This window comes from Eschrichtius robustus, chromosome X (assembly GCF_028021215.1).
Source record: "Eschrichtius robustus isolate mEscRob2 chromosome X, mEscRob2.pri, whole genome shotgun sequence".
Lineage (NCBI taxonomy): Eukaryota > Metazoa > Chordata > Mammalia > Artiodactyla > Eschrichtiidae > Eschrichtius > Eschrichtius robustus.
In genome coordinates this window covers 9,284,664-9,311,957 of record NC_090845.1, presented here as the reverse complement: position 1 = coordinate 9,311,957, position 27,294 = coordinate 9,284,664, and the positions used below count along the sequence as shown (strand labels likewise).

The following is a 27,294-nucleotide window of genomic DNA, read 5'->3' as shown; positions in this document are numbered from 1 at the left end:
GAGGCCCCTGCCTTCAGAACACTTAAAACTATTATTCAATAGTAAAATAACAATTGCTGCCTTTTGTTGAGTACTTTCTGCATGCCTGGCACTGAACTCATCACTTTATTTTATTTTCCATAAGACAACTCTAAGAAGCTATCACTATTTATACTCTAATTTTATTTTATTATTTTTTCAACATCTTTATTGGAGTATAATTGCTTTACAATGGTGTGTTAGTTTCTGCTTTATAGCAAAGTGAATCAGCTATACATATACGTATATCCCCATATCCCTTCCCTCTTGCGTCTCCCTCCAGAGCACCCTCCCTATCCCACCCCTCTAGGTGGTCACAAAGCACCGAGCTGACGTCCCTGTGCTATGCGGCTGCTTCCCACTAGCTATCTATTTTACATTTGGTAGTGTGTATATGTCCATGCCGCTCTCTCACTTCGTCCCAGCTTACCCTTCCCCCTCCCTGTGTCCTCAAGTCCATTCTCTACGTCTGCATCTTTATTACTGTCCTGCCCCTGGTTCTTCAGAACCCTTTTTTTTTTTTTAGATTCCATATATATGTGTTAGCATACGATATTTGTTTTTCTCTTTCTGACTTACTTCACTCTGTATGACGGACTCTAGGTCCATCCACCTCGCTACAAATAACTCAATTTCATTTCTTTTTATGGCTGAGTAACATTCCATTGTATATATGTGCCACACCTTCTTTATCCCTTCATCTGTCGATGGACACTTAGGTTGCTTCCATGTCCTGGCTATTGTAAATAGTGCTGCAATGAACATTGGGGTACATGACTCTCTTTTTTTTTTTAAATTTTAATTAATTAATTTATTTATTTATTTATTTTTGGCTGTGTTGGGTCTTCGTTTCTGTGCGAGGGCTTTCTCCAGTTGCGGCAAGCGGGGGCCACTCTTCATCGCGGTGCGCGGGCCTCTCACGGTCGCGGCCTCTCCCGTTGCGGAGCACAGGCTCCAGACGCGCAGGCTCAGTAGTTGTGGCTCACGGGCTTAGTTGCTCCGCGGCATGTGGGATCTTCCCAGACCAGGGCTCGAACCCGTGTCCCCTGCATTGGCAGGCAGATTCTTAACCACTGTGCCACCAGGGAAGCCCCCACATGACTCTTTTTGAATTATGGTTTTCTCAGGGTATATGCCCAGTAGTGGGATTGCTGGGTCATATGGTAGTTCTATTTTTAGTTTTTTAAGGAACCTCCATACTGTTCTCCATAGTGGCTGTATCTATTTACATTCCCACCAACAGTGCAAGAGTGTTCCCTTTTCTCCACACCCTCTCCAGCATTTATTGTTATACTCTAATTTTACATGGGAGTTTTAAAAAGTTCAAACTACCTACCCGAAGTCACCTTTCCATAAATAGCTCTGGCAAGGTTTATAAAGTTCATGGCCTGAACTATTAATAAGGAGATAAATAAATGCATTTTCTATACAAAGAGGGAACACGTACCTTAGAGTGGAATAATCAACTGTTGGCACCAGCTTATTTGGGATACAATCAATTTTCAAATATGCTCTGTATTCTCCACAAATATGCCCATAATTTTGAAGCCATATATAACATATAATTTTATTGGAAAACTATGGTATTTGTTCTTAGAGGCTTGAAAATTATCTGATTTAGTTGCTTTCTCTCTTTTTAAAGAAGGGAAAACACCCATAAATTTGAAGTGACTTGTGCAATACCATCTCCTCTTTGGGTGGAAAGCTGGAACAGGAAGCCAGGTATCCTGACTCCCCATCCAGGTCATTTCTACCTCACTCCTCATTTTCTCAGTAGAAGATCATCGATAGCATTTATAACTTGGAATTACATTTGAATTCATACATGCAGTAGAATTATATAATCTCATATACACAGAAGTAAGGGTTTATATATACGGATAATGGTCACTTATTTTATTGACTATTTCCCACTCATTTGGAAGAGCTTTCTGTAATGAAAGGATATTTTGTGCTTAACTGTGAAGACTTCTTGCTAAAAGCTTAATCTATAGAATCCCAGCACTGAAAATGGAATCTAGCAATGTGTCTAGTTTAGCTTCCTCCAGGTTGGATTAAAAACCACTTTAGACAAGTAGTCTTCTTTTAGGTTTTTAAAGAGATTTCCCACCTACCTGTTCAAATATTTGCATCCCCTCACTGTCAAAAATTACCCTTTTTAAAAATCTTCAGTGCCATTCTAGCCTATTGTTGCTGGTCAAACCTTTGAAAGATAAAGAGAACTAATATTCCCTTATAGTGTTGTCCTTAAAATTAACAGGTTTCAATAATATATATTCTGGTAGGAATTCAAAGTAGTTATAGAATTTAAACCCACCGCGAAAGCTCCGGTCTTTAATTACTAAGCCATGTAGATAAACTCATTTATAATAGAAACTTACAGTACAGGCTTGGTCTAATAGAATCATCGAACTGTTGCTACTGAAACTCTAGGCCTTGGATTGTGTGGGAATTGAGAACTCTGGGGGCTAGTCTCGCTTTACCATTCTCATAGGTGTTGCGGCGACTTCACGGTGTACTCACCACTTCCTCCCGCTTGGTCTTGTCTGTTGCTGGCCAAGCCTCCGGAGGCAGGTCAAGAAGCATGGGGGGCAGGGGCTGCATGGGGAACATCGGAGGCAGAGGCGGCTGGGGCAGCAGGGGCGGGTGAGGCTGCGGCTGGACGGGCTGCTGGGCGGGCGCAGGGAGGTGTGGCTGGTGGGGTTGGCTTGGAGTCGTGGAGTGCTGGCCAGGAACTGGCACCATGGTTTGCTGGGGGACCGCGGGCTGCTGGGCTGGCACCATGGGGAAGTGGTGATGAGGCGGCAGGGCAGCCTGCTGGGACACCACGGGAATGATTTGGTGGTGCAGCCGGCCACCCATGGGTTCGTAACCGTAGGACGGGTACTGGTGAGAAACAAAGAGTCGGGTTTACCATCAGCCCCACTGACTTCCAGCCGGAGAAGTAGCAGTGTTTTCTTTGTCATTATGACACTGTTAGTATTTATTCATTTTTTCCTGTGCGAGAATTTCTAACTGTGTATACAGATATGACCCTTTACAAAGTAGACTTCCCATTAGTGTCTATATGTGGCATAGATATGTTACCTCACTTAAAAGGGAATTGAAATGCATGCTTAATATCTTAAGGGAACAAAGAACAAAAAAAAAACATCTACGTACCGGGTGTCTTATTATGTTCTGCTACCACTTCAGAGGGGTAAGCACCTTAGGAGAAAGAGACATTAGAACACATTTGTTTTAATTTAGTTACCTGAAACATACACTCACTGATGCAGTCCCGTCAATACGGACAACCTGAAAATATGAGCTCTATGGAAGAAAGAGTAAGGTAAACATTTGTCAGGTGCTCCCTATGTGTGAGGCTCTACCTTACGTCCATGGCACACATTTTTCATGTTTTCCCACCTACTCCGAGGCAAGTATCATCCCCCTCACTTTTACAGACGAGGTCAGGGAGAGTTAAAGAGGTTCCTGAGCTTGACAGAGGTTACAAAAGTCGTAAGTCTGTTTAGTTCCCCGGCTCCTGCTGTTCTTTGCAAGAGAAAAACAAAACGGAAAATTAACGTGATATAACATTAATTATATACTTTTTTGACTTGGTGTCACAATGAAAAAGAGAAAGGAGGCAGAAACACTGTCCCTCATCCTAGAAAACACAGGTTTTCAGGTCAAATATGTCAACCTTTTAAGGTTTAACAGAAAATCTTGCCTCAAATTTTTTTTGACACTTTCCCTCAGTTTGTATGAGTAAACAAACTCATGGGTTGTCATTTGAACCTATGAAAGAAGGAAGAGTTTCCTTCCTTTCTAAACAGTATGTATTCGGTTCACGTCAGGTCCGGGGACTCCTTCGTGTACAACATTTGATATCAGGACAACGAACAATTCTTAACCTTGTTCAAGTTATACTTAACAAAGCGCCTTTTATATTGCTTAATTATTTTGCTCCCCAAACAACATTTTGAAGTGTGGGTATTATTCTTATTTCCCCTTTCCAGATGAGGAAACTAAAGTTCTAGAGAGAGAAAATGATTTGCCCAAGGTCACATGCTTAGTATGGGGTTGAGGAGAGCCTCAAACCCGATTTCCAGAAATCTCATGCTTTCCATTGCTCTACAGAATGTCTCACAGACCACTTGGTCACTAATATTTCAGTAAAGACAAACGAGGGAGATGCATAGAGTATGAACATCTTAGAAGCAGGAGTTTTCCAGCTGGAAAGGATCTTATATAACATCTCACCTGATTCCCCATGTTTCACAGGCTGGGATAGAACAAAGCTGTTCAGCCAGAGTTCATTTCTGCCTTACTGTGCAGTTCCCCTGAGTGGTAGTTCATGATGGATACATTTTATAGCCATATAAGAGGAGAAACTGAGTCAGAGAGGCCAGGTAGGAGTGTTCTGGGGCAATGCAAGCTTGAGGTGACCCATCAGGGCTTAAACCAGGAAGCTGGTAGCGAGAACTGAAAAAGTGGTACTGAGAAACATCTTGAATGAAGAATCAACACACTATTCTTTACAGAGCCCAGGGCATTGTTAACTCAAACAATGGTCAAAATTAGAAAAGAGAAAAATTACCTCATAGCTGAAGTTGATATAACCAGGGTGCCCAGGATGAGGTGGTAGCTTTTATAGGGAGGGGGAAAGGAGAAGATAAAGAATGAGGGAGAGGGAGAGAAAGAAGGAGAGAGAGAATATGCAATTTTCACATTAAGAGAGACTGAAGCTACTTTTTAAAAATCTACATAGTGCAGAATATATTTGAGGTCTACTTTTAGTGTGAACATGTACGCTGTGTAGGAGAGGAGCCCTCTTATTTTAAAGAGGTCCAGAACAGCTAAATGACCTGGGAGCAGAAACCAGCACACATTTATCCTCCAGTGATCTTCAGACACCCCTCCGTCCATGTTGTCAATTAATCCTACTCTACCCCACCCATCATTTCATTTCTTGATGAAACTGTCGACTAAAAATATATTCACAATCTAAAAGTTGAGAGTTCTGTTGTATTCGGCAGAAATTTTTAGGACTTCAAGCCCAGGAGGCAGCATCTCAAGTAACCCTGAGAAAACTGCTCCGAGGAGGCGAGGAGGAGCCAGGATATATAGAAGTTTTGCAACAAAGGGCAGGTAGTCTGAACGTCAAAAGATTATTGTTAATTAACGAAAACCAGATATCTCAAGTTAAGGAATTTAGCGCTTTTCTATGTATGGGAAGATGCAAGAGTCTGGGCTCACTTAAATCCTTCCTTTGATATGCACCTCAGCTAGCTGGGGCCAGTATCCTGTGTTTTCATACCCTGAGTTTCCTCAGGGCTCACCGCGGGGAGTGGCTGCAGTCTGATGGCTGCTAGATGGCAGGTATTCTTTCCTTCCTGAGTTCCCTCAGGGCTCTCCAGCTCACCTGGCTGCTATCCCTGAGGATTGTGACATCCTTTGTTTACTGATATGGCAGGCAATATTCCATTTCTCAAGACTCACTCCATGTTGGGAAGAATGATATGTTTCTCTTACACAATTACAAAATACCAGCAAGAAGAGAATTGTCTCACAAACCTTTCCTTATAGATCAGGAGGTGGATAAGTGCTTAAGTACCAACGAGATTACTCATAATTGGCATGCAAAGTAAATAGCACGTCAACAACAGCAAAACAACTAAGTGCGAATTATCGATGAATGTGAAAACAAGATGGGTGTGGTAAAGTGGAAACATTATAAATCCCATGGAAAATGAAAGAGTTGATTTATGAAGTTTGGGCCGATTCTTTTTATTATTCTGTCTTCTTTTTATTATTCTGTCAATGTTTCTATGGCAGAAAAATTTTAAAGCTCAAAATAAAGAACAACCTGAATAATTCTCTAAACCAGGACTCTCTGTCTTTTCAAAAGTGGAGGCCAAGTAATTGATGCCTGCATTGTGGAATTCTGGCTGGCCCTGGAGTGTGGGAGAGGGAGAGGAGGGAGAATCATGCAGATCATCCCCCCTCAGGCAGCGAGTTGATTAAGGCTCTATTCTCTTGAAATGCTCATATTTCATAAGAGGATTTATTCCTCTCATCTGAATGTGAATTATTTTAGTTTTAGTTAACTGCCTTTCCTCTATCTTCTTGATATAAGCCCTCAGAGAATAGGGGTGTTGAACTGAGGAGTGGAAAAGAGACTGAATTTGTAATTCAGAGGCCCTCAGGGGACTAGGAATTGCCACAGTGTAGGATTTCAGGAAGACAGAGCACAGAATCTTGGTCTTATGGGTGAGAGAGGAAGAGAGGAAGTAGATATTCAAGCTTTGCTGGCTTCTGGTTGTATCAACTGCTCTTTAGGCCACCGAAAAGCAGATGGATCCTGCCTTGCCTGCATGTGACCTAACCTCTTCTGTGTCTGTGTTTAGAGAGAATTGGTCAGACTTCCTGGTCCTTGGTACATTTGAATGTAAAATATATCCATATGTATTGAGCATAGGTTGGATTCCAGACAACCACACGGAAGTCATATGCTTAACAGGTGCACCCAAAAGGACGAGGCCTCTCAGAACAGGGAGGTGGGTGAAGAAAGGAATTCCTAACACAAAATCTTACCCCCTGAAGGACAACGGCAGTGGAGTTCGGAGAGCACGAAAAATATTTGGACTCTTGTGAGAAATTGGGTTTTAGAGAAAACTGACATTTTTGTAATATTCGCCTAAGGCCGATTAAGTACTTTCTCTGGAGGCCTTTCAAGGGTCCCTTGCAAAAGTTTCCTCCATCTAGAGATGGGTGATGTTATTTACAAGCTGACTGTCCCATTAGAATCTCCTGGGGTGCTTGTTAAAATGCAGAGTCCTGGTCGCCACCCCAGCTGTACTGAATCAGAATCTTTGGCATCTGGGAATCCTTTTTTTTTTTTTTTTTAATTTATTTATTTATTTATTTTTATGGCTGTGCTGGGTCTTCGTTTCTGCGCCAGGGCTTTCCCCAGTTGTGGCAAGCGGGGGCCACTCTTCATCACGGTGCGCGGGCCTCTCACCATCGCAGCCTCCCTCATTGCGGAGCACAGGCTCCAGACGCGCAGGCTCAGCAATTGTGGCCCACGGGCCCAGTTGCTCCGCGGCATGTGGGATCCTCCCAGACCAGGGCCCGAACCCCTGTCCTCTGCACTGGCAGGCAGATTCTCAACCACTGCGCCACCAGGGAAGCCCGGGAATCCATTTTTTTAATAACAAGTTCTTCATAGTGTTTCTTAAACACAGAGACATTTGAGGATATCTGATCTTGTACTGTTTTAAACCCTAACGTTTACCAAGTGTGGGGCAGACTTTTATTTCCAAGCTTGTGAAATTGGACATTGACTTATGAAGGGGGTGTTTTACTCACGGGCATAGAGAAGGCTGCTCCCAGGAGGCAGGCAAACAAAATCCAGGTCCCCATTTCTTGATGGCCCTGAAATATAAGTCAACACCCACTTTTCTTTTTTTTTTTCTTTTAAACTTTGGGTTTATTTATTTATTTATTTTTATGGCTGTGTTGGGTCCTCGTTTCTGTGTGAGGGCTTTCTCTAGTTGCGGCAAGCGGGGGCCACTCTTCATCGCGGTGCGCGGGCCTCTCATTATCGTGGCCTCTCTTGTTGCGGAGCACAGGCTCCAGACGCGCAGGCTCAGTAATTGTGGCTCACGGGCCCAGTTGCTCCGCGGCATATGGGATCCTCCCAGACCAGGGCTCGAACCCGTATCCTCTGCACTGGCAGGCAGATTCTCAACCACTGCGCCACCAGGGAAGCCCCCCACTTTTCTTATCTCTTCTCAAATATGGACATAATTGATGCTTCATAAAACCCACATAACCCATATTAGTCTGTTGCTAGTAAAAAGGATAGGACCATTCCTTGTGAGGTTACTTCATTCCTATATGATTTCCAGTTCTGAACCCATTTTATTGTTTCTGGAGTTACAGTGGTAATAAAGATGCTTTTCATTTAGGTTGAGAGCTGAACAAGTTGTAGGGACATAAATAATCTATCATTACACGACTTTGCATACCATTTTCCTATACCTATATAGCCTGTAGAGTCATAGAAGCTAAATGTAGCTTATAATTAATGATTAAAAGAATAGAGTTGGCTCTAAAAGTTGAGGAGATCATCAAGGTGCACAGTATCTGATAGTTTTAGAACCAGGAGGCACAGAAATGTTTTTTGGTACCGCCCACCTGAGCACTGCTACTGTTAAAAACAAAGACCAATCATCTGAGAAAATAGAATAAAGAAGGAGTGGAATTTAGTTTCAGGTGTTCTGACCCATAGGACTTCAGGCAAGACCCTCAGGTAACATACCCCTGAGCTCCAGATGTGGAGCAAAAGATGTGGTTGAATGGAAGGGAGGGGACGGTGCTAATATTCTGTGATTATTCCATGAATATTGCATGACTTTTATTTGAAAGATTCCATATTTAGTTACTGACATCTTCCTTTTGTGTGACACTGCACTGTAATTATTCCGCAAATAAGACCCTTGGAACATGAAGCAAAATAAGCCATCCTAAAATACATTGCTTAGTGGTGTAAATTATTGACTAACTTTGAGAACTGTCAGAAGAAAGGCCTTAAATTTTGCACAGGAAGAGAATATCAAGTGTAATAATGCTGGCTATGAGAAGTACACTGACATTTTTACCTCCTAAATCTGTTTTTTAAAATTTGAATTAATGAAAAAAATCATTCAGTTGATGGTTCTATTTGATGGAATTAAATGAAATGTTTTTCCAAGAAATGGATCACAGCCTGTGAAAAATTATTTTTACCTTAATTGATAAGTAATTAAAATAAATATTTTGCTGTGAAATTTGGCCCTGAAAAGTGCTTTGGGATTCTGGACCTAAAATTTAAAGAAATATAGGCAAACATTTTGCTGCATTAGAAAGTAATACAGTTCATTTAAGTAATCAGAGTCTAATTGGCATCTTTTGAACATGAAATGCAGAAAAAGCATAAGTATGATAGAAAGGATACCAAATTATGAATAAAATCCACATACCTTTGAATACACGTACTCAGAGTAAGTTTCTTTCTGAAACTCAGGGATGCTTGATCCTTTAGATTTCTTCCAACTAAGAGCTCATTATATACCATTCATGGCATCTAGAACAGCCAATCAGGTTTCTGAAAGAAAAATGTGTTGAGTATAACTAAAAATCCCTGCATCATGACTTTTAGAAGCTGTGATCAAATGTAAGGCTGTATGTTCCTGGTTCTAACAAACATAACCTTGTTCTTTACCAAAAATATGTTAGATGGTTGAGTTTCTAAAGTGTAATCAAAGTGTTCTCTAGGGTTCCCTAGCCCTCAGATCAGGATAAATTGATTCAAATCCCCATTCTGGTAAAATCCCAAAGCTCTTGCCAATAATTCTCTGAGGGATTATAATTTCAGGATCACCACTGCTCTATTTTCTACTTGCATTGAAGGTATTTTCTCATTCCCTGTGATTATTCCTTTATCACCATTCTGGTGTCCACCGAAAGAGGATAAAGTCCCTTCTCCTTGGCCCCATCCTGCAACCCATCTGCCATCCAAGCACCCATGAACTCAAGGTTATCACAGTAACCAAACTTTTACTCATGATCAGAAAGACAAGGCAAGGAACATATCACATACCACCCCACACACTTAAAAATGTATTTTGATTCCTGCCAACAAATGTGTATCACAGGAAACATTGCCCTGGCTCCCACACCCCACATAGCAGCTCAGCCTCTCTGAGTATGATGACCTTTCTTAGCCCCGCACCCTTCTGGCACAACCCCACATTCTCTAATAAGCAAGTCCGAATTCTACTCTCTTTTTTTTTTTCAGAGTCTCCTTGCTGTCCCTTTTGTTGTCTTGTCCCCATGTTCTCAGCAGCCTCTCCTTTGCCTGAACAACAAACCAAAACCCTGCTCTCTCTAAGAGGACCTCCGATCTAGCTGTTAAATTCTTTGACACTTCTACCTTAGTAAAGCATATGGATTTTTTATTTTTTTCTAAAATATGATCAATTAAAAAGCAAAGTTTGTGACCAGTGATAAGAGGTAGCTGATGAGTAGTCTATCAATATTAGGTCAGTAGAAGAAATACTCATTACATACCCAGATACTATTGGCAGTATAGCTGGAACTTTTTGACTATTTAAGTAATATTTTTAAAGTTTGTTCATGTACATATATTCTGTTATTGATGCTCCACATTGGCTGAATTAAATTCAAGGAGAAAATATCCATGAAAGGCAATGTAGTATTATTAAGAGCTGGAGGTTAGAATTATGTGGGTCCTGAACCCAGCTTCACTGAGGGTTTAGGGACCATTGACAAGATACTAAGCCTATCTGAGCCTCAGTTTTCTCATCAGTAAAATGAAGGTAATTATAGAACCTACCTAAGAGGATTAGTGTGAAAACTGGATGAGAGACATCTCTGGGGGGAATGGAAAATTATCACCTTCCCCAACCCCATCACTTGGCACACGGTTAATGTTTAAAAAATGCTAACAAATAAGATTCTAAGGTGATCTTTGAGGATGAATTAGTAGGGAATGAATAGCCATCGTGAAGAAAGTAAGGTAGACCTTTCAATCAGAGAGAGAGAGAGAAATTACAAAAAAGAAAGTGGAAGTTGATGACATGCAAAGTGTATGAATGAAAGGGAACATAGAATATGGTCCTAAAATCCAATTGTGTCCATAGTTTGCATTTATTTACGGGTGTATTTATTGTATATCAAAGGCAAGAAGGATTCCTTTTGAATGAACTTGCAAAATGGATTTTAGGAGAATTGCTCTCCGCTTACTTGGAGGGAGAAGAGGTTGGGGGGTGCACAGCAAGGAGGTAAGGGAGAGTAGGAGGGAGAGGAAGGAAAATGTAGATCATATTATATGTTTTTGCAATCTTTTGCCCTATTTTATTTAACTACATATATTGAAGTGCCTGAAAAGATTAAGGACAAGTCATTGGTGAACTAATAGTGGTGTTGTGGTTTTACAAAATTCACCTCATTACTTTGCCTTACCTTTCGACAATGAGAGAGTGTCGTATATTTGGCCACAAGGATCAACGAAATGATCCTTTGTTATGGCATTAATTTCTCTGGTCCATTGGATAGTGAGTCATTGCCAACTCACTATGGGCAGTTGTTCAGTGTGATGGCAAATACAATAGAAATGATGGGGTTCTTTCTATTTATTTTCCCCCACTGCATATCCCGAGTCACAAGGTACTAAAATATGGATCTCTGTGCTTGAAATCTCTTCCACTTATGTAGGTCCCACATATACAATTTAAAAGTTAGTCAATGTTTTGGGGGGAAAAATTCAATTGAAATTGTTTTCCTATAAGCAATTGTTTCATTTATGAGTAAGTTGACTTCATAAAACAGAATTTACTAGATTGACTACTTATTTTGTTGTGTAGAGGCTATAACATTTCCATAGTATTTGTGTTATTGTTTTCCTTACTCTTTGACCTCAAATATTTTCTTTTTTTTTAAATCACTATTTTAAAAATGGATCACAAGAATAAAATGTTTTCCTCTATGGCAGTATCTCTGGAATATCTGTGGCAGAATGACCCCAGAATGTGTCTTTGTTCACTTATGCATTCATTTCAAATACATATGTTGAATACTTAAGAACCTAAGACCATTTGTGTTACTTAGGAGACAAATACATGCATGATTTTATTGCTGTTTCTAAAAGCTTTTCTCCAAAATGATGAGTGAAGAAATGCCCTTATGAATTATAGGTTCCCATTCTTGCTTAATGGGAAGAAGGAAGGTCCAAGAAAGGGTTATAAAAATATTACCTTCAGACACCTTCTGGCCCAGAAACAGCTGCTCTAACTCCCTCCTGATTCCTGTAGGATCAAGCAGGGCTGCAAAACATGCAATTCATGTGGAAGGACCTCAGGCTGGGATTTTAGCACAAATCAAGAACCAGATGGTCCCTGCCTGCCAGTGGTCAGAGATGAGGAAAGTATAGGTTAATTCCAGGCAGCTAGAATCGAACCTACAGCTGTAACACCTCCTCGCTGTGTCCCAATCAACTACTTTTAATAAAGAGAAGCCATGGTAGTCAAGAGCCAAAGCACCCTTGAGCTCTGAGAGGAAGCATATTTTAAATGTCTTCACCTCCTGCAATGCCTGGCCTCAGACAAAAAGTAGGCACTCAACAACAACAAATTTTATACATATAGAAAATTTTTATGTGGTGCTTTATAATTTTTTAATAAGTTCTTTTGCCCATTTTTTTGGTAGTAGTTATTCTTTTTCTTGACTTACAACCCATCACATTTTGCTGTTCTCACATTGCTTATGCTAGCAACTTCTCCCCTTCTAATCTGCTGCTTCTGATTTACAGTGCGCTGGAAAATCACGTGCCCAAACTTGTTAGAAGTATGTGTGGACTGTAAGTAAAGGGATGCTCTAAGCAGAGGTAGCCTGGGAGGCTCACTTTTGAGAAAAGCTCAAAAATTTCAGTCTTGTGGCCTTGGTTTTCGAATGCTGAGAGGATGTTTTGTTTTGTTTTGGGCTTTTCCCCCTTTGCTCAACTTCCTGGTTTTTAGCGGTGGTCGAGACATGTGGGTGATCTTTGAATAAGTGAGGTGTTATGAGTTCCAGGAGCCTTTCTTATCATCTATAGGAGCTCAACTCTTGAATCTTCTTTTAAAGCAGGTCTACGACTATCTAGTGTTCTGGAACAATTTTAGGAGTAGGTTTTCTTAAGTAGTTGGAACCAAAGTCGGCTTTTAAATGTTTCTTCTGTAGACGTTTACTTAGAAGAAAATATCATTCTCCAAGATGGTTGTTTTGTTTGTTTTGCTGGAGTGGAATTGTACCCTTTTCTGAACTCAGGGACACCACCACCAATTGATTCCAATAAACACACTGACTTCCCTTTGCAACCTTTGGAAGTCAGGTATTGTGTCTTTTTTTTTTTTTTTTAACATCTTTATTGGAGTATAATTGCTTTACAATGGTGTGTTAGTTTCTGCTTTATAACAAAGTGAATCAGCTATACTTATACATATGTCCCCATATCTCCTCCCTCTTGCGCAAGAGGGAAGGTATTGTGTCTTATACTTCCTTGGGAGCTCTTTGGTACCTAGAAAAATCTCTTTTACAAAGTAGGTGCTGGATAAATGTGCCAATTAATTGATGAAAATATAGAGAAGTTATCCATGACATAATGAAAATATTAAAAATGTGCTTGATCTATGTGGACTCTCCCTAGACAAAGAAATCTTGCAGTGATTTAGATGGGCCTTTTAAACAGCTAAGATAACTCAGCATTGCTGTCAATGGACTTTGGACTTTCATACAGATAGCCTCTGATAAGGACCTAAAAAGGGAGATGCTGTAAAAGGTTTAGAATCTATTATCATAAAATCGTTACTACATTTGGCTCTGACCTGTTAGTTCAAATTGTAATATATTACAAGCAAGTATACTGTAATAGATAACATTGATTTTTTCCTTATTTGGGACTGAGTTTATTTGCTTAATATAATAAAGTTTTATTATTATTATTAGCTTCTTAGGCTTCAGCCCAAGGTGTAATTTGAAAAGAATAATAACAAAAAAAACCTCTCTCACCCACATTCACGTACTTTATTGATTGCAAACCATCAGTACATATTCCAGAATATGCTGGAATTAACTATGGTTTATGGCGGGTCGTTTGAAGCTATGGGGAAAAAAGAGGAATCTTCTACTGGCTAACAACATTTAATAAGTGAGTAGACTTGGAATAAAAAGCGTAAGAAAAGCAGTAATGGAGGTAAGGGACCAGAGAGAAGAAAGGCACATATAAGAAGAGGAAATGCATTGTGCTGGTATTCAAGATGGTGATCAAAGCAAGCCGCAAGAGTTCTGAAAAGAAAAAAGGAAACATTTTTGAAGCAGTAGGAAATAAAACAGCTATGCAGTAAAGGGAGATGGTCCTAGGGTCATAAGCTCTGAACATATCCCTTAAAGGCCAAAACTGTGATCTAACTTAAACAGCCATTATCGAGCACTTAGTATGTGCCTAGCACAGTCATTGGTGCTGGAGTACAAAGATGAATAAGACAGTGACCCGGTTCTCAAACTGCTCACAGGTTCTAAAAGAAAGCTCCACTTGGAGTTGGGGTGGAGAATGCTGGGAGTGGGCGTTGGAACAAATCTTCCTTCTCACCTTCAGGAGACTAACACACTCTCTGCCTATGTCTGGGTTTGTGGCGGAGAAAGGGGTGAGGAGGGAGGAAAGGGAGAGCACTGACACCAAAAGACGTGGGGCCTATGGGAAAGGCGGGCCCTCTAGAGTATTCCAGTAGTTCTTTGGCTGGACTGGGAAGGGGCATATTAATTGTATATAGACCCACTTCAGTCTTTCAGCCTAATGTCCTGTACTTTCTGCTTCTGCAGTGATTGTACCTTAACGGATACGTACACACCGAGTCATCAGGGAAAGATTAGATTATAGGCAGTGCCTGCTGTTTCCAAGGACAGTATAAAGTAGATAGAAGTGTTGATGAACTAACATCTAAAACGAAATGTCTACCAATAGGGGACCGCTTCAAATCAACTACGGCACATATAAAGGGTATCAATCTGTATTTGTTGGCATGGAAAGATGTTTGTGATACATGGTTAAGTGGAAACAATAGATTTTTACAGTCCTCTCGCTCTGAAATGATTCTCCTCGTCCTCCCTCCTGTCCTTCCTCCATCTCCTTCTCCTTCCCCTCCTTCTCTTTCCTGTTTTTCTCCCTCCCTCCCTCTCCCTATCTCCATTTGGGGAGATATTCACCAAAAAAGTAAAAGAGTTATCTAAGGGACTCATTCCTGAAAGCCTCTGGGAAACCAAGATTTTATTTCTTTTAAATAATTGGTGAATGGAACAAATGCAGGGGAGATAAAAGAAGTTTAGGGCATAATATTTCTCCTTCATGTTCAGTGAAAGTGATGAGTGATAGTGCTGGATCTTCTGTAGGCCCTAGGTTTATTTAATGTTCATTCTCAGGGGGGAAAAAGCTGAACATAAAAATCAAAGACAAACAAAATGATTTTTAGAAAGTGACAGGCTCCCTTTTAGATCATTGTTAAAAAATATCTGAATAGTATAAGCATTCATAGAGAGAGCTCATACAGCTTGTAATTTGAAAGGTCTGTAAGCATTTGCTAAGTGTCTGGTGGAGCAATTTTCAATAAGGGAAATTATATGTAGATGGATAGTATGTTGTTTGGGTTATAATTAACTGGTAACTGTCGGGAGTGAAAATGTTACGTCTGTGTTAACAGAGGTAACACAGTAATGTAAGAACAAGCGTTTTTACTTCTGCTTATTGAGCAAAATATAATACACCAAAGTAAGTTGCACTTTCCTAATGGGATTCAATGTACACATACACAGACTGGTAGTTTTCAAACAAAAGCAATATGCTGTGGTGGAGAGAACTTGTCTTTGGCAAAGGACAGCATAGGTTAGAATCGTGGTTGGGCCATTGACCCCTGAGCAAACGTTCTTGACTCTTGTACACTTACCTTACTGCCTGGAAAATGGGGAAACACCATTAAGGGGAAGCTAGTAATGTCTTCAGCATACATTTGACTCTTCCTAGCATGATTTCCAATATTAAGAGTGACGATTTTAGTAATTGCTCAAGGAGGAAAGAGAGCAAATTTAAAGAAACAAAGGAAATAGTTCACCACCCAAAAGGTTGGAAACGATTGTTCTCACATATTTGATATGCAGAATTTCTTCTATTGTTCTTGGACAGAAAATTCTTATATTGTTACAGTTTAGTTGCATACCTTTCATCTTCATCTCTTAAGGAATTACCCACAGGGACATGAATGTAAAATGTCAGAATACTATTTTAACATCATCTACTAATTCTACAGGGAACAAGAAATATATGGTAAGACCTAAGTACGGGCGATGTCCCCAGTTCTGGCTGTGTTGTCATTCCTGTTATCCATTCCAGTTATTGTTTTAGCTCATGGCCCTTTGAACATGGACAGCGCCCTGAGCAGCCTTTCAGCTAGTATTCTCTTCATCACATCCCTAAATTATATAAAATTCAGTGATAGTAGTTGAGAATTATTTCCAAACCTCTATTTAAAAAGTCACATCATGAATGGTATGTCTGTTTGGAGTATTAACTAGATCTGAAGTTGATATAACTCTGAGGAAATAAATTAGCAGGAATACCAGAAGTTAATTCAATTCTACTCACATCCATTTTATCATAGGAATTTTTACTTGAAATGAAATTAAAGAGATGCAGTCACCTGTCACAGAATTCTATGGAGTGAGTGCAAGTTTGTTCTAATTATAGATGACATTTTCCCCAGTATAGTGCTAAAATAGCTTGAGAATCATAAAATCTCTCTTTTTTATATTACCTAGTGCATCATCTTCATCATCATTGTGCTCTTAGGAGAATCATAGTCATGTGCTAAGTCTCTTCTCAGTAGCATGCCATATATCTCCAAAATTTTTAAATCATTGGGATAAAATATTTATTGAGTATCTGTAATATCCAAAGCATAGCACACATATAAATATATGGCGTGTTATCCATACAATGCAATATTATTCAGCCATAAAAAGGAATGAAGTACTGGCACACCCTACAACGTGGATGAACCTTGAGAGCATTATGCTAAGTGAAAAAAGCCAGACACAAAAGACCATGTATTGTATGATTCCATTTCAGAAATGCCTAGAATAGGCAAATCCATAGAGACAGAAATTAAATTCATGGTTGCCAGGAGGTGGGGCAGAGAGAAATAGGGAGTGACTCCTAATGGGTTTGGGGTTTTTTTGGAGAGGATGATGGAAATGTTCTGGAATTAAATTAGTGGTGATAGTTGCACAACCATGTGACTCTACTAAAAGCCCCTCAATTGTAAATTTTAAAATGGTGAATTTTACGGCAGGTGAATTATATCTCAATCTAAAAAACGACATATCAAAAATATATACACGTCATTGGTCTCTAACCTCAGAAGCTTACCATCTTTATACATTATATAAAATATAGAAACAGGAAAGGTTAAAGACAGTGCAGTGGTATGGAATAATAGTACAAGAGTTGCCCCATGATGATACAGTTGATGATGATGACAATTATGATGATGAAACTAAAGTTTATTAAGTGCCATCTGATGTTCTAGCATTTTACATGTTTAAATAATTATTGGTTACTTTCCACATGCCAGGCATGTTCTACGTTCACGGAGTGTATCAGTGAGTAAAAGACAGAGATCCCTGTTCACAAGCTCGCAGAGAGCAACTATGAACAATAGGTATGATAAATAAATGATATGTTAAAAGGTGATATATGGAATCTAAAAAAAAAAATGGTACTGATGAACCTAGTGGCAGGGCAGGAATAAATACACAGACATAGAGAATGGACTTGAGGACACGGGGAGGGGAGGGGGAAGCTGGGGCAAAGTGAGAGAAGCATCAACGTATATACACTACCAAATGTCAAATAGATAGCTAGTGGGAAGCAGCAGCATAGCACAGGGAGGTCAGCTCGGTGCTTTGTGACCACCTAGAAGGGTGGGATAGGGAGGGTGGGAGGGAGGCTCAAGAGGGAGGGGACATGGGGATATATGTATGCATATGGCTGATTCACTTTGTTGTACAGCAGAAGCTAACACAGCATTGTGAAGCAATTATACTCCAATAAAGATGTATAAAAAATAAAATAAAATACTATTAGAGATCTTTTTTAAAAAGGTGAGAAAGGCTAAGGAAAAGGAAAAGAGAGCTGGCTAAGGGGCATTAGAAGTGCTGAGTTGCAAGTTTCAGTAGGGTGGTTGGTTTTAAACAAAACCTGAGCATCTCTAGGGTAAGGGCCAGCACAGAGGCACCAACATGGAGGCGTACTTGGAATGTGGGAGAACTGGCGGGAAGCCAGGGGTGCTGGCGTGGTATGAGGTCAAGGCTGTAGTACGAGAAGAGGTCCCAGAGGTGACATGTTGTAGTGCTTCCATGCTCTTAGCAATTAAATGTACAATTCGTCACCTAAAATAACTGCTATCGTTTACCATGAACCAGAGGCTTTGGAAAAAAGGTAGAATGATGTCTGGGCTTTGGGGATGCAAAGGATTTGGATAGATGTAGAGGCTATTCCATCATAGGGCTTTGTCACTGGAAAGAACAGAAATGGAAAAATGCAGAGCGTGTTTGGGTGTGCAGAAGGAGACCAGCTGGGCAGGAGTGGAGGTTTTAGATCGAAAAATAGTAATGCAGGTGGCTGGTGGGAAGAGAGAGACCCTGGATACCAGCGCAAGGAATGTGAGTTGTGTATAGTTGGCAGTTGTAAAGCACTGAGCATTTGCTCTCACCATCCTTGCTTTCTTGGGTGTCTAACAAGAAAGTTCGTCGGGAATGAGGAAGTTGAAGCAGGAAGTGGCCAGATGACTTGGCCACCTTTACATCACAATGAGAGCCGGAGCAGAGGCCAGACCCCTGGGTACCTACCCTGTCCCAGGCCCTCCTGACCTCTTAGCTCACAGATGAATGCAGTATATCTCAGGGCCCCAGACCAAATAATGACATTATGGGAACATCTAGAAGTAGATTAATTAAAAAAGGAAAAGTCTTTAATGTCTTGCCTATAAAATATAGGGTTGCATTTAAAAAGTGTTGCCACAGAATATTCTCCAGGTAAACCTAGAGCTATTCAAAAATGCTCTTGCTTAGTCAGAAGTAAAAACAACTTAATGAAAAGTCTATAAAAAGAATTTTAATAACCTTATTGCTCTATCATTTACATATCATAAAGTTCACCTGTTTAGAGTGTACAACTGAGTGGGTTTTAGTATGTTTTCTTGTATCTTTACAAAGTTTGTAACCATCACTACAATCTAGTTCCGGAACATTTTCATCACCTGAAAAGAAATCCCATACTCATTAGCAGCTGCTCCCTATTTCCCTTCACCTAACCCCTAGACACCCACCAATCTTCTTGCTGACTCGATGGGTTTGTCTATTCTGGACATTTCATAAAAATGGAATCATACAATATGTGGTAGGAAAATGGATCTCTGAGAACCTCTACAGCAGGGTTTCTCAGAGTCAGCATTCTTGGCATTTGGACTAGATCATTCTTTGTTGTGGGAACTGTGCTGTGCACTGTAGGATGTTAGCAGCATCCCTGGCCTCCACCCACTAGATGCCAGTAACACCTCCTCCCCCAGTTGTGACAACCAAAAATGTCTCCAGACATGGCCATATGTTCCCTGTGGAAGAGGGGGAACAAAATTGCTCCCAGTCGAGAACCACAGATCTACACTTACCTAAGAATTGAGCTGAGTGTAGAGGTGTAGAAGTGGGGTGGGTGCCTGGACCCAGCATCTGTGGTGGCAAAACCACTGTTTCAGGGTCCTTGAAGATCTGAATGATGAACCCTGAGTTCTAAAATTCTGTGATTTCTTTTAGAAAATAGTGAAGAGATAAATAGGGGAAAGGAGGGACTTCCCTGGTGGCGCAGTGGTTAAGAATCTGCCTGCCAGTGCAAGGGACACGGGTTTGATCCCTGGTCTGGGAAGATCCCACATGCCGCAGAGCAGCTAAGCCCGTGAGCCACAACTACAGAGCCTGCGTGCCACAACTACTGAGCCCGCATGCCGCAACTACTGAAGCCCATGCACCTAGAGCCCGTGCACCACAATGACAGAAGCCACTGCAATGAGAAGCCCTCACACCACAACCAAGAGTAGCCCATGCTCGCCACAACTAGAGAAAGCCCGTGCGCAGCAACGGAGACACAACGCAGCACCCCCACCAAAAAAATGCAGCTGGCGAATCTAAAAAAAAAAAATACGGGAAAGGAGCACAATAGTTATTGAGGTAAAATTATTGTTCAAAAAAATATCCGGTGGGAAAAACCATCTACTTTTCAGAGTATTAAAAAAGATTGAAATTGTTATTTAAAAAATAAAATAAAATGGTATGTGCCAGTGGTCTTCACCTTCATTATGAAGCATTGGAACCATGGTGGCAATAATTCAAAAAGTATATCAGTTTGGATTTGGCATGTTCTCTGCTACAGCCACAGACGTGTATTAATGGTTCTCAGAGAGTTTTGCTTAACTCAGCTTTAAAATTATACTGCAGCCTTTTGCGCCAGAAACTCTGCTCTGAGGTACCAGGTGCCAGGTGTGAGGCCTCTGTATGCGGCCCCCTGTGAGCCAGTGAAGCCAGACTAAGCACAAAGGAAAAGAAAAAGACCGTGGTTGACCGTGGGTAACCGAAACTGCAGGGAGCCAAACCGCAGATCCTTCATATTGCGTGCCTGGATGCTATAACCAGATTTCACAAGTGAGGAGGCGTGGTTAGCCTGGGGTCTCCATCTTTAGCAGAGATGGTCCAGATAAACTATTCTTTCAAGCAGAGTTTGGGCTACACTGCAGCCGTGTGGCTGACAGGGTCTTGGTGCTCCAGCCTGGTGTGAGGCCTGAGCCTCTGTGGTGGGAGAGCCGAGTTCAGGACATTGGTCCACCGGAGACCTCCCGGCCACATGTAATATCAGTCAATGAGCGCTCTCCCAGAGATCTCCATCTCAACACTAAGACCCAACTCCACTCAACGGCCAGCAAGCTCCAGTGCTGGACACCCCATGCCGAAAAACTAGTAAGACAGGAGCACAACCCCACCCATTAGCAGAGAGGCTGCCTAAAGTCATACTAAGTTCACAGACACCCCAAAATACATTACCAGATGCGGCACTGCCAACCAGAAAGATAAGATCCAGCCTCACCCACCAGAACACAGGCACCAGTCCCCTCCACCAGGAAGCCTACACAACCCACTGAACCAACCTCACCCACTGGAGGCAGACACCAAAAACAAAGGGAACTACGAACCTGCAGCCTGTGAAAAGGAGACCCCAAACACAGTAAGTTAAACAAAATGAGAAGACAGAGAAATATGCAGCAGATGAAGGAGCAAGGTGAAAACGAAACAGACCAAACAAGTGAAGAGGAAATAGGCAGTCTACCTGAAAAAGAATTCAGAGTAATGATAGTAAAGATGATCCAAAATGTTGGACATAGAATAGAGAAAATATAAGAAATGTTTAACAAGGACCTAGAAGAACTAAAGGGCAAACAAACACTGATGAACAACACAATAAATGAAATTAAAAGTTCTCTAGAAGGAATCAATAGCAGAATAACTGAGGCAGAAGTACGGATAAGTGACCTGGAAGACAAAATAGTGGAAATAACTGCTGCAGAGCAGAATAAAGAAAAAAGAATGAAAAGAATTGAGGACAGTCTCAGAGGCCTCTGGGACAACATTAAATGCACCAACATTCGAATTATAGGGGTCCCAGAAGAAGAAGAGAAAAAGAAAGGGCCTGAGAAAATATTTGAAGAGTTTATAGTTGAAAACTTCCCTAACATGGGAAAGGAAATAGTCAATCAAGTCCAGGAAGTGCAGAGAGTCCCAAACAGGATAAATCCAAGGAGAAACATGCCAAGACACATATTAATCAAACTATCAAAAATTAAATACAAAGAAAAAATATTAAAAGCAGCAAAGGAAAAGCAATAAACAACATACAAGGGAATCCCCATAAGGTTAACAGCTGATCTTTCAGCAGAAACTCTGCAAGCCAGAAGGGAGTGGCAGGACATATTTAAAGTGATGAAAGGGAAAAACCTACAACCAAGATTACTCCACCCAGCAAGGATCTCATTCAGATTTGACGGAGAAATTACAACCTTTACAGACAAGCACAAGCTAAGAGAATTCAGCACCACTAAACCAGCTTTACAACAAATGTTAAAGGAACTTCTCTAGAGGTTCTAGAAACACAAGAGAAGGAAAAGACCTACAATAACAAACCCAAAACAATTAAGAAAATGGTAATAGGAACATACATACCAATAACTACCTTAAGTGTAAATGGATTAAGTGCTCCAACCAAAAGACATAGACTGGCTGAACGGATACAAAAATGAGACCCATATATATGCTGTCTATGAGAGACCCACTTCAGACCTAGCGACACATACAGACTGAAAGTGAGCGGATGGAAAAAGATATTCCATGCAAATGGACATCAAAAGAAAGCTGGAGTAACAATTCTCATATCAGACAAAATTGACTTTAAAATGAACACTATTACAAGAGACAAAGAAGGACACTACATAATGATCAAGGGATCAATCCAAGAAGAAGATATAACAATTGTAAATATTTATGCACCCAACATAGGAGCACCTCAATACATAAGGCAAATGCTAACAGCCATAAAAGGGGAAATCGACAGTAACACAATCATAGTAGGGGACCTTAACACCCCACCTTCACCAATGGACAGATCATCCAAAATGAAAATAAATAAGGAAACACAAGCTTTAAATGGTACATTAAACAAGATGGACTCAATTGATATTTATAGGACATTCCATCCCAAAACAACAGAATACACTTTCTTCTCAAGTGCTCATGGAACATTCTCCAGGATAGATCATATCTTGGGTCACAAATCAAGCCTTGGTAAATTCAAGAAAATTGAAATCATATCAAGTATCTTTTCTGACCACAACACTGTGAGACTAGATATCAGTTACATGAAAAAATCTGTAAAACATAGAAACACATGGAAGCTAAACAATACACGATTAAATAACCAAGAGATCACTGAAGAAATCAAAGAGGAAATCAAAAAATACCTAGAAACAAATGACAGTGAAAACATGATGACCCAAAACCTATGGGATGCAGCAAAAGCAGTTCTACGTAATGAAACAAGAAACATCTCAAATAAACAACCTAACCTTACACCTAAAGCAATTAGAGAAAGAAGAACCAAAAAACCCCAAAGTTAGCAGAAGGAAAGAAATCATAAAGATCAGATCAGAAATAAATGAAAAAGAAATGAAGGAAACAATAGCAAAGATCAATAAAACTAAAAGCTGGTTCTTTGAGAAGATAAACAAAATTGATAAACCATTAGTCAGGCTCATCAAGAAAAAAAGGGAGAAGAAGATAAACAAAATTGATAAACCATTAGTCAGACTCATCAAGAAAAAAAGGGAGAAGACTCAAATCAACAGAATTAGAAATGAAAAAGGAGAAGTAACAACTGACACTGCAGAAATACAAATGATCATGAGGGATTAGTACAAGCAACTCTATGCCAATAAAATGGACAACCTGGAAGAAATGGACAAATTCTTAGAAAAGCACAACCTTCCGAGACTGGACCAGGAAGAAATATAAAATATAAACTGACCGATCACAAGCACTGAAATTGAGACCGTGATTAAAAATCTTCCAACAAACAAAAGCCCAGGACCAGATGGCTTCACAGGCGAATTCTATCAAACATTTAGAGAAGAGCTAACACCTATCCTTCTCAAACTCTTCCAAAATATAGCAGAGGGAGGAACACTCCAAACTCATTCTATGAGGCCACCATCACCCTGATACCAAAACCAGACAAAGATGTTACAAAAAGGAAAACTACAGGCCAATATCACTGATGAACATAGATGCAAAAATCCTCAACAAAATACTAGCAAACAGAATCAAACAGCACATTAGAAGATTCATACACCTTGATCAAGTGGGGTTTATCCCAGGAATGCAAGGATTCTTCAATATATGCAAATCAATCAATGTAATAAACCATATTAACAAATTGAAGGAGAAAAACCATATGATCATCTCAATAGATGCAGAAAAAGGTTTCGACAAAATTCAACACCCATTTTTGATAAAAACCCTCCAGAAAGTAGGCATAGAGGGAACTTGCCTCAACCTAATAAAGGCCATATATGACAAACCCACAGCCAACATTGTTCTCAATGGTGAAAAACTGAAACCATTTCCTCTAAGATCAGGAACAAGACAAGGTTGTCCACTCTCACCACTATTATTCAACATAGTTTTGGAAGTTTTAGCCACAGCAATCAGATCAGAGAAGAAAAAGAAATAAAAGGAATCCAAACCATTAAAGAAGAAGTAAAGCTGTCACTGTTTGCAGATGACATGACACTATACATAGAGAATCCTAAAGATGCTACCAGAAAACTCCTAGAGCTAATCAATGAATTTGGTAAAGTAGCAGGATACACAATTAATGCACAGAAATCTCTTGCATTCCTGTACACTAATGACGAAAAATCTGAAAGAGAAATTAAGGAAACACTCCCATTTACCATTGCAACAAAGAGAATAAAATACCTAGAGATAAACCTGCCTAAGGAGACAAAAGACCTGTATGCAGAAAACTATAAGACACTGATGAAAGAAATTAAAGATGATACAAACAGATGGAGAGGTATACCATGTTCTTGGATTGGAAGAATCAGCATTGTGAAAATGACTGCACTACCCAAATCAATCTACAGATTCAATGCAATCCCTATCAATCTACCAATGGCATTTTTCACAGAACTAGAACAAAAAATTTCACGATTTGTATGGAAACACAAAAGACCCCGAATAGCCAACGCAATCTTGAGAAAGAAAAACAAAGCTGGAGGAATCAGGCTCCCTGACTTCAGACTGTACTTCAAAGCTACAGTAATCAAGACAGTATGGTACTGGCACAAAAACAGAAATATAGATCAATGGAACAGGATAGAAAGCCCAGAGAGAAACCCACGCACATATGGTCACCTTATCTTTGTCAAAGGAGACAAGACTGTACAACGGAGAAAAGACAGCCTCTTCAATAGGTGGTGCTGGGAAAACTGGACAGCTGCATGTAAAAGAATGAAGTTAGAACACTTCCTAACACCATACACAAAAATAAACTCAAAATGGATTAAAGACCTAAATGTAAGGCCAGATACTATAAAACTGTTAGAGGAAAACATAGGCAGAACACTCTATGACATAAATCACAGCAAGATCCTTTTTGACCCAGCTCCTAGAGAAATGGAAATTAAAAAAAATAAACAAATGGGACCTAATGGAACTTAAAATCTTTAGCACAGCAATGGAAACCATAAACAAGACCAAAAGACAACCCTCAGAATGGGAGAAAATATTTGCAAATGAAGCAACTGTCAAAGGATTAATTTCTAAAATATACAAGCAGCTCATGCAGCTCAATATCAAAAAAGCAAACAACCCGAACCAAAAATGGACAGAAGACCTAAATAGACATTTCTCCAAGGCAGATATACAGATTGTCAAGAAGCACATGAAAGGATGCTCTACATCACTTATCATTAGAGAAATGCAAATCAAAACTACAATGAGGTATCACCTCACACCAGTCAGAATGGCCATCATCAAAAAATCTACAAACAATAAATGCTGGAGAGGGTGTGGAGAAAAGGGAACCCTCTTGCACTGTTGGTGGGAATGTAAATTGATACAGCCACTATGGAGAACAGTATGGAGGTTCCTTAAAAAACTAAAAATAGAACTACCATACGACCCAGCAATCCCACTACTGGGCATATACCCTGAGAAAACCGTAATTCAACAAGAGTCATGTACCACAATGTTCATTGCAGCACTATTTACACTAGCCAGGACATGGAAGCAACCTAAGTGTCCATCAACAGATGAATGGATAAAGCAGATGTGGCACATATATACAATGGAGTATTACTCAGCCATAAAAGGAAGCGAAATTGAGTTATTTGTAGTGAGGTGGATGGACCTAGAGTCTGTCATACAGAGTGAAGTAAGTCAGAAAGAGAAAAACAAATACCGTATGCTAACACATATATATGGAATCTAAGGGAAAAAAAAAAGGTCATGAAGAACCTAGGGGCAAGACAGGAATACAGACGCAGACCTACTAGAGAATGGACTTGAGGATATGGGGAGGGGGAAGGTAAGCTGGGACAAAGTGAGAGAGTGGCATGGACATATATACACTACCAAATGTAAAGTAGATAGCTGGTGGGAAGCAGCCGCATAGCACAGGGAGATCAGCTCGGTGCTTTGTGACCACCTAGAGGGGTGGGATAGGGAGGGTGGGAGGGAGACGCAAGAGGGAGGGGATATGGGGGTATATGTTTACGTATAGCTGATTCACTTCGTTATACAGCAGAAACTAACACAACATTGTAAAGCTACTATACTCCAATAAAGATGTTAAAAAAAATTATACTGCAGATTATAAGCACCCCTTGAGCAGCAAAAAGAAGCATAAGATTTGATTTATGCCGTGGCTAGTGAAAACAAGCGAGCAATCGCAGTTTAATCATATCCTACTCATGTAAATTAGTCTAAGGGATGGGAGAAAGAGAGGAAGCATGTAGGGTTCAGAAATATGTACATTTTAGAAAGTCAGTTTATAAGCGTGACCTCTTTTCTGTTCAGAAATGCGTGAGTGCAGGAGGCCCTCTTCCTCCCTGGTAACCCGTTTATAAATGAATGGGCTGAAGGAAATCGTGTCTATGGTTTGTTCTTGTTCTCAAGATCTGCCCTGCTCAGAGTGGGAATCTTAAAATTATGGAGGTAATAACTAGCCCACTTCCTGCTCTCAATTTTAAGGAAGTGTTTTCTCGTACTGCCTTAGTCTGTGTAACCTTGGCTGCCTAGGACTTGATGCCATGTGTATGGCAGTGCTATCAGACTAAAGTTGGTAAACTCGAATTGTGTTTACGAGTAGGTTGCTGTTGTACCATGGCTTCTTTGTGAATATAAAACGTGAATTTTCTTATTTCTCATAGACTATAGCAATTCCAGAATGTTGCTTTTAACTCTTGTTTATATCAGGGATAGTGCAGAATGCCTTAAACTCATGCTGACTTAAAATTATTTTAAAAGTTTATTTAACAAACATCCAAAGATATTTTTAAGATTTTAAGTGCATATATTTAGATTCTTCCTTAACTTATTCTCCCACCCCGTCCATTAGAAAGTGGAATAGGTAGAGAATCTGAAAGAGTCTGGGTCTCACAGATCAGCCATTAAATTGAGTAAAAGCAAAACTTCTGGAAAAAAACCCCACCATAACTGTGTGGTGGTTCATCTGGAAAGATCTGTTCCCACTCAGTTCTTCATAGAATTGTTATGGGGATTAAATGAAATTATCTCAATGAAGTACGTGGAGTAGTGTTTAAGCCTAGTAAGCACTTAAGAAACTGGGAGCTAATATATACACATTAGCTGAAACATCTGAAACCATAACATGGTAGAATATCACCTTGTGATCAATTTTCTCATAAAACTGCACAAGCTGAAACCACGTAATATGGGGTCCCTTTACAAAATGCTTCTTGAAGGGCCACCTCTGACTTCTTTTATAATATAAATTTAGAAGAAATTGGTCTCAATGCAGACTACACT

The 27,294-nt window shown here is 40.1% G+C and overlaps 2 protein-coding genes across 10 annotated transcripts in view; one reads left to right on the top strand and one right to left on the bottom strand.

The window, feature by feature from the left end:
* The window catches only part of ARHGAP6 (Rho GTPase activating protein 6), a 489,264-nt gene that overhangs the window by 347,786 nt on the left and 114,184 nt on the right, over positions 1–27,294 (top strand). The window lies entirely within an intron of this gene.
* Positions 2,527–7,425, bottom strand: AMELX (amelogenin X-linked). The gene is given in 5 exon segments (XM_068534076.1): positions 2,527–2,904; positions 3,181–3,225; positions 3,289–3,330; positions 4,601–4,648; positions 7,372–7,425. Coding segments are annotated over 5 exon segments (567 nt in total).